General features: G+C 35.3%; 2 protein-coding genes across 2 annotated transcripts; one reads left to right on the plus strand and one right to left on the minus strand.

Moving 5' to 3' along the window:
• The first annotated feature begins 6,940 nt into the window (after positions 1–6,940).
• On the plus strand, positions 6,941–7,885 carry LOC127228952 (olfactory receptor 52A5). Its single transcript, XM_051194046.1, has one exon. It carries the CDS (start codon positions 6,941–6,943, stop codon positions 7,883–7,885), a length of 945 nt encoding a protein of 314 aa, XP_051050003.1.
• Positions 7,886–11,972: 4,087 nt separating this feature from the next.
• Positions 11,973–12,908, minus strand: LOC127228045 (olfactory receptor 52J3). The gene has a single exon (XM_051192483.1). The coding sequence runs from the start codon at positions 12,906–12,908 to the stop codon at positions 11,973–11,975; it is 936 nt and encodes a 311-aa protein (XP_051048440.1).
• Positions 12,909–13,399: the final 491 nt, after the last annotated feature.

Below are 13,399 nucleotides of genomic sequence, written 5' to 3' on the forward strand. Positions count from 1 at the left end.
TCATCAAGGCCCTTATCAGAGAAGACTGAAGACTGTACCCTGCCTTGTTTGGGATGTTTCCAAATATACAATGACAACTGAAACAAAGTAAGGTAACACTTTTACCCAGGCTGCACCTGTAACTAGTATCATCTGAGAGAACTTTCAGTATCTCCTCTGGGTCCACTGTGCCAGACTGCCTCACTTTCATTGAGATGTTTTAGTGGGAGACACTATGTATACACAAGATGTGTGCTCTCTTATAAAGGAAGACAGGTGTTGTCTCTTTGCCATAGCTGAAGCCATCCCAAGTGTTCTGGTTTACAGGCTTCTCCAGAAGAAGACTTTATGAAGAGAAGGGAGCTCCCCTGAGAAGCTAGCTGAGATCAGCCTGTTCAGGGACTGGGAGTCTCTGAGAACTGGATCAAGCCATCAAAATCCTAGGGATTCAAAACCCACCTGAGCAGTCTGGGAATCTCTTTTGAACTTTTTTTCAAAGGAACACCATTTTCTATGTAGTTCACTTTTATTTTTAGCCTTTATGCCCTCAATTACTGTAATTATTTTAAATAGTCTTTATATTTGGAATCATATTTTCAAAGATGTACTTGCAATTTTTATTCATTTTTTTCTGACATCAAAGCAATGCACAGTGCCTTTTATAATTCCATTTTGAATTGCATAATGTCATGTTCATTCCTAAAACTTTCTTAAGATCTGATTGCTTATTGTATACTCTATTTCTATCTTAATTCATATTGGAGAGATGAAAGAAATTTAGCTATAGAAAAAATCCATAATTTTTGTTTTAATTTTTAGAGTATTTTTAAATACTTTTTATTTTGATTGAAAATAGATTTCCTCTTCAGACAAAAGCAGGCCTCCAGGAGACAACAGCCACACAGGACAAAGCAAGATACACTACAGGGCAAAAGCCCTCACACAAAGGCTGGACAAGGCAATCCAATGGGAGTAAAAGAATGTGAAGAGCAGACAAAGCAAGCAGAGATAAACCACTCCCACAGAAACACCAAACTAACAGTTATCACATATATGCTGAGGATCTGGTGCAGATCCATGCAGACCCCATGCTTGGTGTTTCAGTCTCTGTGAGCCCATATGATAATATATCTTGCCAATTGTCTGTTTAGTTCTACCCTAGGTTACTGGGCTGTCCAGTCTCTAGTTCCTGACCATCCAGGCTGAGTGGGCTCCCTCTAATGGCATGGGCCTCAAATTAAACCAAACATTGGTTGGCCACACCACAAGTTCTGTGCCACATTTTCCCCAGCACATCTTGCAGCCAGAAGAGATTGCAGGTGTGTGCTTGTGGGGGCAGAAGGGGTGTCTATGTTTTTCTTTCAGTAAACTGCAGAGTTCATTCTCATGCAACAAAGTCTAGAATGTAGGAATGAAGGCTCTAAGCAAGCTCAGCTTGATCGCTGTACCTTGAATGAGTTTTATAAAAGTTGTCCTCAATGGGACCCCAACTCTGAGTTTTCAGAAAATGACCTTCTGCTTGGCTTGTTTTGGTATCTCCATGGGACTCCCCTTGGCCAACAACTCAACCAAATACAACCAAATTCCACCACTGGAAACCTTGCCTGGCTACAAAAAAAAAAAAAAAAAAAAAAAAAAAAAATGGCTAACTTAGACTGAATCCTCCATTACTAAGAAGGTGACTGGCTAAGGTCACCCTCATAGATTCCAGCAAATTTCTACTGAAGTAGGTTTTCATACCACCCCCTATTCCAGCTGTGTCTCCCTCCATGCCCCCACACCTTACCCTTATGGGTTCCATCCACATATGTCCCTAGTCCACCAGTAAAATTTAGCTACCTCCCTCGCACCCCTCCCGTGCCCCTCAAGTTGATAGCTTTTTTCTTTGATTGTTTTTGGTGTGTGTGTGTGTGTGTGTGTGTGTGTGTGTGTGTGTGTGTGTGTGTGTGATAGCTAAATGGCTGTGTGCATTGCTTAAAATATAAATCTTGACAAAAAAGTGAACTATTCAAAATATCATGTCATTTATTTACTCATAAGTAGATGATATTAGATGTAAAGCAAAGGTCAACCAGACTAAAGTCAATAGCTCCAGAGAAGCTAGGTAGGTAACAGGGAGGACCTTAAGAGAGACACATAGATCATCCTGGGAAGAGAATATCTACAGGGCAAACTGGGGGGGGGTGGTAAGGGGGAAGGGGTGTGATAAGAAAAGGAGGGAACAAGATGACCTAGGTCAGGAGGGATGCAGTGGGAGAACAATGAAAAAGATATCTCATAGAGAGAGCCACTATGGGCTTAGGAAGAAATCTGGTGCTAGGTTAGCTTCCAAGAATGCACAAGAAGGGCACCAACTAAGACTAATCACAAAGAACTGCATTTCATTATTAAAATTTAATGTATATATAATACATAATTACATATGTAAATGCATATAAATATATATTATATATTTGTTATAATTTATTACATTATCTAGAGTTTAGCATAATACTTAAGGAGGACAAGCTTTGAACTGTTTGTTATCTGTTTCTCACAGCCAATTATGCTTCAACTATACATTTCTCATTAAAATTATTTATCACAAATTGTGTATAATTTTTCTTTCTATATAGATATTGTATTTTACCACTTCTATTATTTTAGGTTCAATAGTATCATGTAGTGATGAATGTATACTTTATAAACACTGCATCATCTTCTTGATCTTAAAAAAAAATCTTGTGGACAGCATAGGTAAGCAAATCTCTGTGAGTTCAAGGCTGCCAGGGCTCCATAGAGAGATAAGACTCTGCCTAAAAAGTTACTCTTGTACTGTCAAGATTATTCCTTTGTATTTTAAGGTATATTATAGATGAATTTGATAAGGTTAGTTCATTCTATAACTGTTCATTATTCCTGACAAATGCTGAGAGATATGGTAGGAATGTTCTAGTGTTATTGAGAGTTGGATAGATGTGTTTATGTTGTAAAATTATTTAATTACTGATTCTTTGTCCAGTCTTCCAAGTTCCTAAATTTTCTTCTTGTTCTTAGCCTAAAGTAAGAAAATTAGAGAAAAATTAAAGTCAGTTGAGGTGGATGCCTTTGGGATATCAGAATGCGTTTTCCTCACTAGAGTGCCACCAGACTCCTGTGGGAAACGTCTGGAATCTTATAAACCCCACTGCAGTAAAGATCTTCAGTGTCTTGGAACATCTTCAGTTGGCTGTTAGCAACATCTAATACACTTCTTAGCATCAGATTTGTGTAAGTATTTTAGCACTACCTAGAAAGGTCACTCAAGGTCATTGATCTAAGAGGAGACCTTATTCTAATAGAGAAGAGAAACAAAGACAGTTATCGTAGGAGAGATTAATACAGAGATTTTTAATAACTATGAAGAAAAGGGACAAAGAAGAATCAAATTTTAAGTAACTCTGATGATGCAGTAAGAGAGAGATGTCTTTGTTTTGTTCCCCTTCATCTAAGTTGGCTGAGGTAGGCCCTCAGGAAGAAAGGTTATAGAACATAAGAGAGAAGATGTTGAACAGAATCATAGGGTACTCCTTAGCTATAAAACATTCATGTGAATGAGATTTCATTTTAGACACTTAAAACTATGGCCAAGCCATAGAAATATGGAAAAGGAAATCTAGTTGTCATAAAGTGTGCTTTTGGGGGGTTATTTCTTATAATTAGAAGAGGTAATGCATGTGGGTCCTGAACACCAGTAACCATGATCTACTGCTTTGTTGACATTTTCAGCATTTTCAGAATTGTAGTTTTATTCTGGCTTAAGCTTTGGGATAGTGTTGAGGGTTCTTATTGTCTTTTGAAGCAACTGGACTTTCACAGTCTGGTCTTACCTGCTGGGAAATGAATATTGTGGAATGTAGAGGAATTTTGATTGATGCTGTTTTTATGGCTGTAATCGTGTGTGTTTGAGTAGTGCCTCAGACATAGAAAATGCATAATACATGTTTTCTTTGGGCAGAAATAAATTATTTGTGGAACAAACTATTCATAAAAGGTAGATGAAGAGAAAAATCACACTGCTTAAGTGAGTACTACTTAGGGCAGTTCCTTTAACTCACGTCATGTTTGTTTTTATATTGCAACCATGATTTAAAATACTGATGGTATTAAGTATGAAAGCCAACATGTTAAAAACATACTTCTATTATTTACTTACTTCTAACACCTTGTATCATGCTGGGGCAAATAATACCATATCATCTCAATAATTTAGTTTCATTAAAAATTTGAACAGTGGGAGGCCATTTCCCATGAAGGGATACTCTCACAGCCTAGACACATGGGGAAGGGCCTAGGCCCTGTTCCAAATGATGTGACAGACTTTGATGAACCCCTATAGAAGGCCTCACCCTTTCTATGGAGCAGAAGAGGGATGGGATGGGGTTTGGTGACGAGCATTGGAGAATGGGAAGAAGAAGGAACTGGGAGTGATGTGTAAAATAAGATTGTTTCTAATTTGAATAAAAAAATTGGTAATTCCATAATTTCATGGAAGAATTGACAGATCTATTGGACTTATATCCTTCCTAGTGTACTTACTATAAATAACAAGTTACTTATAAGGTAATATTTTATATATTATAAATTATAACATGTTATAAAATACTATAATTGTATAATGTTTATAACATGGTAAAGAACAAGACAACATATAATTATACATTATATATAATCAGAGGAGACAATTATTAATCAATGTATTTCAATAAGAATTCAGTGTAATTCTATAATTCAGAAATTTCTTTTAATGGTTTCATTCTGCATATTCAATTAAAATTATTATTAATTTAATTAAATTACAGCATCATTTGTTCTAGTATAATGAAAATGATGCTGTATGTACTACTTACTAATATTGAGACAATGTGTCTGAATCTGAACTGACCATTCCTTGCTCCATTTATATATCAGCTGCAAAACAGAAAGCTAATAGGCATACAGTGACAAAAATGTAAGTACTCTCAATTTGTTTTGTACTCTGTGTATAACATCAAATGTGTTAAAATTATTCACAATAATAAATAATTTATAGTTACTATTTGTAAGATTTTTAAATTTTCAGCTTTTCTATTCATCAAATGAACATAGCATACTTTATATAACCCAACATGTCTGAATCATAATAACTTAGACATTTTGAAATCCTCAGAATTTTAGAGCATAGGGAAGTATAGGTATAAATTAAAATGTTTATTCCTGAATGTTTTATATGTCCTAATTGTCCAATAATTTCTTACTTATTAAAGATCACAGATAAACTTCACAGTGTTTCTATAGACCAGAATCAGTTCAAGTCAAAGTATTTGTCACTGTAGAAATCTAAAGAAATGGGGGTGGGGCATATCTACTGATTTACACTTTTTTAAAAGCTCAAAATAAAGAAAGCATACTCTGTAGTCTTGTGATCCTTTCTGTGAATTGCCCAGCTTAGGTTATACTGGGAGATGTCAATGAAGAATTAAGAGCACCCTGTGCTCCATAAGCAGCCTAGATACATTTTCTTGAAAAAGGAGGGGTGAAAAAAGTAAAGTGAAAGCTCTGTCATCATGTGTCTCCTTTTTGGTTAGTTCCTCTGGACAAATGACAAAGTAGAGATGGGGCATTAAAGGAAACAAGTCACTTAGCCATGTAAACAGAGCATGCCTACAAGGATAGAAACAGAAATTAACATTTCCTACAACCCCTTTGAGACCTGATGTGAACCTAACATTTTTATGGTAGCATCAGTTCTAAATATGACAAAGTTGTGTTAATGATTCTGTGCTGTTTCTATTTGAAAGATGCTTTTATAAAATGCTAGAAAAGTGTAAGATAGACTCTTAACCTCTCTGAATTATGTTTGATTCTTTTCAGGCAGCCAGTGATTTTTAAGTTGAAGATACAAAGACCTAGATTTTACTCCAATTAACTTTTAACTTCAACTTTTCTGAAGGAATTTCTTTTCTTTAGAAAATAAGAACATATGTAATAATCAAAGATTTATTTTATTTATTTTTTTTCACCTAAAATACCCCCACACATTTTAAAACAAATTCTAAAGAATTCCATATTTTAGCAAATTTTGGAGATTGTAGAAGGTCATATGGGAAACAAATACAAACAATTGAGAAATAAAAACCAATGATAGCTCAAAATAAATGGTAGCTTGTATTTGAAAATATGACTATTTGTGGAAAAGCAGGATTGTAAATTTATCAGTGGGAAGATTTATTTCATAGTACAGTAAAATACTGCTTAAAGCTAATCTATGTATTTTGGGAAAATATATTTTAAATGAACAAAAATATTTCAAATCAACACAAAATTTATAATACCCTTAAGTGTAATGAGAATGAAGGCACAATAAATTAGAAAACACACACTTTGTCACTGTCACCGATGAATTTTGTACTCATTTTTCATTGTACTTTTTTTTTTTAAAGATTTGTTTGTTTATTATATATACACAGTATTCTGTCTGCACGTATCCGGGCAGACCAGAAGAGGGCACCAGATCTCATTATAGATGGCAGGAGAGAGCACCAGATCTCATTATAGATGGTTGTGAGCCACCACGAGGGTGCTTGGAATTGAACTCACTACCTCTTTGGAATTGAACTCACTACCTCTTTGGAATTGAACTCACTACCTCTGGAAGACCAGCTAGTGTTCGTATCCACCGAGCCATCTCTCCAGCCCCTCATTCTGCTTTTCTACACATGCTTTAAAGAATGTGAAACATTTGCTTAAGATGGTACTTTAGCAAAAACACTTATTAAGACAAATACACCTTATCCCAAATAAAATCCGTCTAAAGTTTAGTCTATCAGTACAGGAATGCAATGAATTTTATTATTTTTAAAAAACAGTTTTTCAGAGCTGTATTTCATGTTTAAGGCTAGTAATGACTTTTTGTTTCTGAATAGAGCTAAAGTTCTGAGACATTTTACATCTCTGTGTCACCATGCCATTGACCAATGGCACCTGTTTCAAGCCATCCGTCTTTACCCTGATTGGAATTCCAGGCCTTGAGTCAGTGCAGCACTGGATTGGGATCCCGTTCTTCATTTCTTTTGTTCTTGCCACAGCTGGAAATGGCCTCCTCATCACCATCATTCACAGAGAGCGCAGTCTCCATGAACCCATGTATGTCTTTTTAGCTGTGCTAGCAGCTGTGGATCTGGGTCTCACCATATGTATCACCCCTAAAATGCTGGCTATCTTTTGGCTACGGTCAAAGAAGATTCATTTTGAATCCTGTCTAATCCAGATGTATTTTACTCACACTTTCCAGTGCATGGAGTCTGGCATTCTCCTGGCCATGGCCTTTGACCGCTATGTGGCAATCTGTGATCCCCTGAGGCATTCTGCTATTCTCACTAAGAAAGTACTAATTACCATTATCACATTGGTAACCACAAGAGCATCCATTATCATTATTATGTGTCCTCTTCTAATTAAGTTGCGGCTGACCCATTTCAGGACCACAGTCATCTCTCACTCCTACTGTGAGCACATGGCTGTGGTGAAGCTGGCTACAGAGGATGTCAGGATCAATAAAGCCTACGGACTTTTTGTAGCGTTTTCAGTCCTTGGATTTGATGTGATCTTCATTTTCTTATCCTATACATTTATCTTTCAGGCTGTCTTTAAATTGCCACAGAAAGAGGCCAGATTCAAAGCATTCAACACATGCACAGCTCATATCTTTGTCTTCCTCCAATTCTACATCCTCACGTTTTTTACATCTTTCATACACAGATTCGGCTTTAATGTTGCTCCTTATGTTCACATTCTGTTGTCAAACCTCTATCTGCTTGTACCACCCCTGCTTAACCCTATTGTCTACGGAGTGAAGACCAAACAGATTCAAGAGAGAGTAATCAAACTGTTTACTTCCAAAGGTTAAATTGGCGATTCTCCAGATCCTATGCACTCTTTATAATGTTTAGCAAGCTTGCTATACAGCATAACACTGTGAAAATCATTGTATTGATTGTATTCTGTATAAGGTAGTCACACATTTCTAACTAAAATAATAAGTAACTATATGTTCATTTAAATACCATTTTAATTATTCTTCATTCTCATTTTTTTATGAGTAAATAATGCTTTCTAGGAAAACTTCATTTAGTTTTTAGTATTCTTGCAGGTGTACTTTAGTCTTAAAACAAGACCAATTTTATACAATATTGCCATAAGTAATAAGCTTTTCCTTAGTTATTACTGACATCAAATACTCTTATGTTTTCTATTCCCAGATTCTAAACAATGGGTAGACTTTCAAACTTAATATTTCAGTTGTTAGTAAGATTTCATCTGTGTCTGTCACAATTAACAGGCAAATATTTGCATATAATTTGGCAAAGTATGTATGAAAAAATATAATCACATTATTATTATTATTATTATTATTATTATTATTATTATTATTGGAATCATAGGTTCTATGTCACATATTCTTTTGTGTTTGTTTGTTTTTGTTTTCTCGAGACAGGGTTTCTCTGTAAGCTTTGGAACATCTCCTGGAACTTGCTTTGTAGACTAGGCAATGCCATATATTCTTATTAAAATTATTTCCCATGAAACAACATTTCATTAAATATTATTTTAATCATCTATAGATGATTAACTTTTATACATGTCTTAATTTCTTGAAGAAGTTATGAAAACTTTCCATTTTTTTCATTACTGTGCTTCAGAAGCATTTAGATGCACTTTTGTGGGATAATGCTGCTTATCTTTTCTCAATTGTGGCATATAGCTTAACGGTGGAACTCTACCTAGTATATACCTGTCCTCACAATAAGACCTCTAAATCCATGACTGGGAAAGAAGACCTTCCTGTCTGTGTGTTATCATTATCTATGTTTCTAAAAGTCTAAGAAAGTGCATCAGACAGGTAATACTTAGTTCCAAATGCTCTCAACACTAGGCTTCTGATATAATGTATGCACAAAGAACTTATTCTAATTAAGATTTCAATTGCAGTTCTTCTTGAGTATTACAAGATGGTTATTCCACTCCATGATCTCTTCTGGTTCAAAGACATTCCTGAAAGTTTGTTCATAGTGAGTGGTATCAATCATGTAGGTGCTGTCCCTCTGACAAGTGAAATGTATACCTGACTCAGTAAAACACTCTCCCATAGGGCACTTGAGTTTAGCAGGTTGTCTCATGGAGGGGAGAAGAAAGAGCCTTTGCTCTGTGATTATTTGGAATATGGCAACATAAAGTCTACCTTACTGAAACTTCCTGTAACTTTGAAATAATTTTTAATGTTTTCCTCATTTTTTTAATATAAAATCACTTTGTTGCAATGAACTCAGAAATAAAACCATAATGCAGCTAGGTTAGTATATAAATTGTATATCTTCTAAAATCCTGTACATGTGCCTCTCCTTGCCAAAGCATTGGTTGTGAACACAAAGCACATTCTCCAGAAAGCATGATTAAAACAGATGGCCAGATTGTCACTGAATTCACTTTTTATGTTTTCATTTTCTAGAAGTTTAACATTATATCTACTACGCCTTCCTGCTACCTGTTTCTATGCACTTCATTTTATCATCATCATTCAACTTGTCTGTGTCACTGATCCTACTTTGAATTTGACCTAAAAATTTATTATTTACCTACTCAACTTGTGGCTAGATGCAAAGTACTAAGTCAGCATATCACAATAGCAGTGGTAACAGCTCTTTACTTTCATGAACCACATCTGAGGAATCCAAGCGACATTTCTCACATTCCTTGCTATTATTTATTCTTTTATTGTTCCCATCTCAGCTGATATAAAATAGTGTTGTTACTGTAGCTCTTGGTTTTCATTTCCTTGGTAACAAATTGTTTGAAATATGCATATCTTCTTTACATTGCTATTTTTAGCTGAATTTATTATCGTTTCTCTGCTTTTTACAAAAACTACCTTATGTATTAAAAAGTAACTGTATGTTCAGACATATTAATGGCACATATTTTCTCCTAGTTAATAAGTTACAATTTTTTTCTAATAATATCACTCACAAATTTGGCTTGTTTTTGTTGCTGTTGTCATCTTATATTTATTGCTATTTTTCTTTTTAAAATAATATACTATAATAAAATAAGATAAAACAGAAAGTAATGAATAAGAATACGACTAAACAAATAGAAATAAAAGAGCCCAAGAGAAGGTATTAAAAACAAAAATCCACTTATTCACACACACACTCAGGAATGCCATACAAACACTAAAGTGGAAGTCTTTATTTATATGTAAATCACCTAATGCTAAAAGCAGAAAAGAAAAAAATCTAAATAAAATAAAAATAAAAAATAATAATATATACATATATATAAAAAAAAGAAGACGAGCCTGACATGACATTGTGAGACAACGAACCTCCAAAAATACCACTGTGTTTATTTTCTGTTAACCATCTATTGCCCAGCTGTTTGCAAGTGGCTATTAATTAGAAGTTGCTTCTAGGTTAGGAATAGAGCATTGGTCCACTTCTCATTTCAGCTCCAGGGCCTCATCTGGTGCAGAGCAGTACAGGCCTTATGAATGCTGCCTTGGTGTCTGTGAATTCATATGTTCACTGATCCTGTTGATTCAGAGAATCTTGTTTTCTTGGAGTCTACCATCCTCTCTGGCTCTTATACTCTTTCTGTCTCTGGGTCCCTTGAGCTCTGAGGGAAAGGATTCAATGGAGATATTCCATTTAGGGCAGAATGTTCCAAGGTCACTCATTCTCTTCATAATTTTTGACTGTGTTCTCACTGTGTAGCCCTGCCCTTGCCTCTGCCTGCCTCTGCCTCCCAAGTACTGAAATTAAAGGCATCATCTAACAACTTGTCTTTTACTTTAAAATTAATTCAGTCAATACTATTAAGAACATAGGAAATATAATCTTTGAATAATCATATTTAGATAGACTTTGTTCTAACCTCCAATAATTAAGTCCAGATACTTTAATGGACTCTGGTTCAAGAAAACACAAGATAATTAATCTTCTTATTTGTAAGCACTGGGTATTTTCTTAGTTCATTTAGTAATGGCATATGATTACAGAGGTATTTGTCATCAGATGGCAACTTGTCACCTGAAAATTAGTTCTATCCCTCTGATAAGCAATATTCTTTTTTATGTATATTATCTTCTGTCAACAGAAAGTAACAAGTATTAATAAAAATTTCCCATAACTCAGAAGTCCTGATGAAATTATCCCTTTGAATACAATGAAAGTTATTTAGAGGAATACCCAGTTTACTACAGTTAGTGTAGGTGAAACTGAAATTTATTTTGTGCATTAAATTGACTCACTTCTGCAAAGTTTCAGGCCCCAAATAATGCTTTTAAAATTCTGTATATTCAAATTCTCTTAAAAACAACACTTTAGCATAAATTCAGTGTATATTTTATACTTCCTCACAAATGAGGTAGCAGCTGAGTGAGGGTACATGCTGCCTACAGATGTTAAAAGCAAAGCAGTTACATTTGTAAAACTTAAATCAATATCCCAGTTATATTCCAAGATCAATTCAATGTATTATAGTTATGTTTGAAAAAAACAGAAAGAAGATTCTTATTTTCATTTGAAATTAATCATTTTAACACAGAAAATCAAGGACTCTGTAATCAAGTAATTGTTTTTAAGTAGAATATTATATTATTCTCAAATAGCCACAGACTTTCACATTGTCTTTGTATTAAAGACTAATGAGGTCTCCAGTCTCCTCTTTCTCTCTCCCTCTTTCTCTCCCTCTCCCTCTCCCTTTCTCTGTCATGTAAAGCAATTTTTTAAGGAGAATAATGTAACACTGGACACTAAGATAGAGAATATTTAAGTATTCAAGACCCTAAACATTTTTCAATGCCTTTTACTTTAGTTACTACAAGATCTTCTTGTGTAAGGATACCTTCAAGCGACAATCCGACAATCCAGACAAAGTATCAAAATTTGAGTTTATGGGTTATATTTTCACCCTTTAGAACTAAAGATTGTAACCCTCTACTTTGAAGTGAAAGTGTGGACGACACACTCACGGATCTGCTTGGTTCGAACACCATAGATTACAGGATTGAGGGCTGGTGGGATGACCACATAGAGGTTGGCAACAAGAATATGGGCATAGAGAGGGATTTTTTTCCCAAATCGGTGAGTGAGGAAGGAGAAGAGGGAAGGAGTGTAAAAAACACACATGACCCCAACATGGGAGCCACATGTACCCAATGCTTTGTGTCGTGCATCTTTAGAAGGAAGGCGAAAAACAGCACGGAGAATATAAACATAGGAGATTCCAACTAAAGCCACATCCAAAATAAGAAAAGAAGCCACAAAAAGCCCATAAATGGCATTGATACGAATGTTAGCACATGCCAACTTAGCAATGCCCATGTGTTCACAGTAGGAGTGGGTGATAACTCGAGCTTCACAGAAGGGTAGACGGTGAGTTAGGTATAGAATGGGCAACATGAGCAGGACTGGGCGCATTACAATACCCATACCAATGCCTAACAGCACTCGTGGGGTCAGAATGGTTGTATAGCGGAGTGGCACACAAATGGCAGCATAGCGGTCAAAGGCCATAGCCAGTAAGACTGTGGACTCCATTCCTGTAAACGTGTGTATCAGAAACATCTGAGCTACACAGTTCCCAAAACCAATTTCATGTGCATCAAACCAGAAGATGCCTAACATCCGAGGTACTGAGGATGTGGAGAGTGCTACATCTATGGCTGATAAGATGGCCAGAAAGTAGAACATAGGATCTCTCAGTGTACGGTCTGTCCAGATAACCAATAGTATTGTGGTATTCCCCAGCAAAGCCATTAAGTAGATACAGCAAAAAGGCATGGAAATCCATCCATGGACACTCTCAAGTCCAGGAATGCCTACAAGATAAAAGGTGTCTGGATGGAAACTGGAAAAGTTGGTGTGAAGCATCTTGACATTGATGAGAGAAGTAGTAACTCTAGAACAAAAACTGGGGTTTAGATATACTTAGCTTACAACACTCTGTGAACATTTTCCCCCCTAATTTCACATAACTTTTAATACAGCATGTTATCATCTGTATTTTATTAATAGTTAATTATTATTTTTGCTAGTCTATAAGTTAAATGATATTATAGACATATAATATAGGAAAAGATATAGACTAATAAACATTTGGTCCCATCTCTTGTTTCAGGCATCCACTGCTGATTTAGAATAGATTTCTTGCACATGATGGAGTATTCATAGATTACTCATAGATTACCTGCTTTGCAATCCTTTATGTTCAAGCTAAAATATAGTTGAATTGGGCATAGATTGTGCAATTTGTACTTTGCTTTTGACCCAAAAGTCAAAAGTTACTTATTTCCCTTTTAATTCTATGGCCACTCTATCAGCATTTTTTATTCCATTGGAGTTTTGTGGGTTTTTGATTGTTT

The sequence above is a fragment of the Phodopus roborovskii genome, unplaced genomic scaffold, assembly GCF_943737965.1.
Source record: "Phodopus roborovskii unplaced genomic scaffold, PHOROB, whole genome shotgun sequence".
NCBI classification, from domain to species: Eukaryota; Metazoa; Chordata; class Mammalia; order Rodentia; family Cricetidae; genus Phodopus; species Phodopus roborovskii.

Bases quoted from the DNA above. Each gene is read 5' to 3' on its own strand.
- LOC127228952 (XM_051194046.1), top strand. From the start codon at position 6,941: ATGCCATTGACCAATGGCACCTGTTTCAAGCCATCCGTCTTTACCCTG.
- LOC127228045 (XM_051192483.1), bottom strand. From the start codon at position 12,908: ATGCTTCACACCAACTTTTCCAGTTTCCATCCAGACACCTTTTATCTT.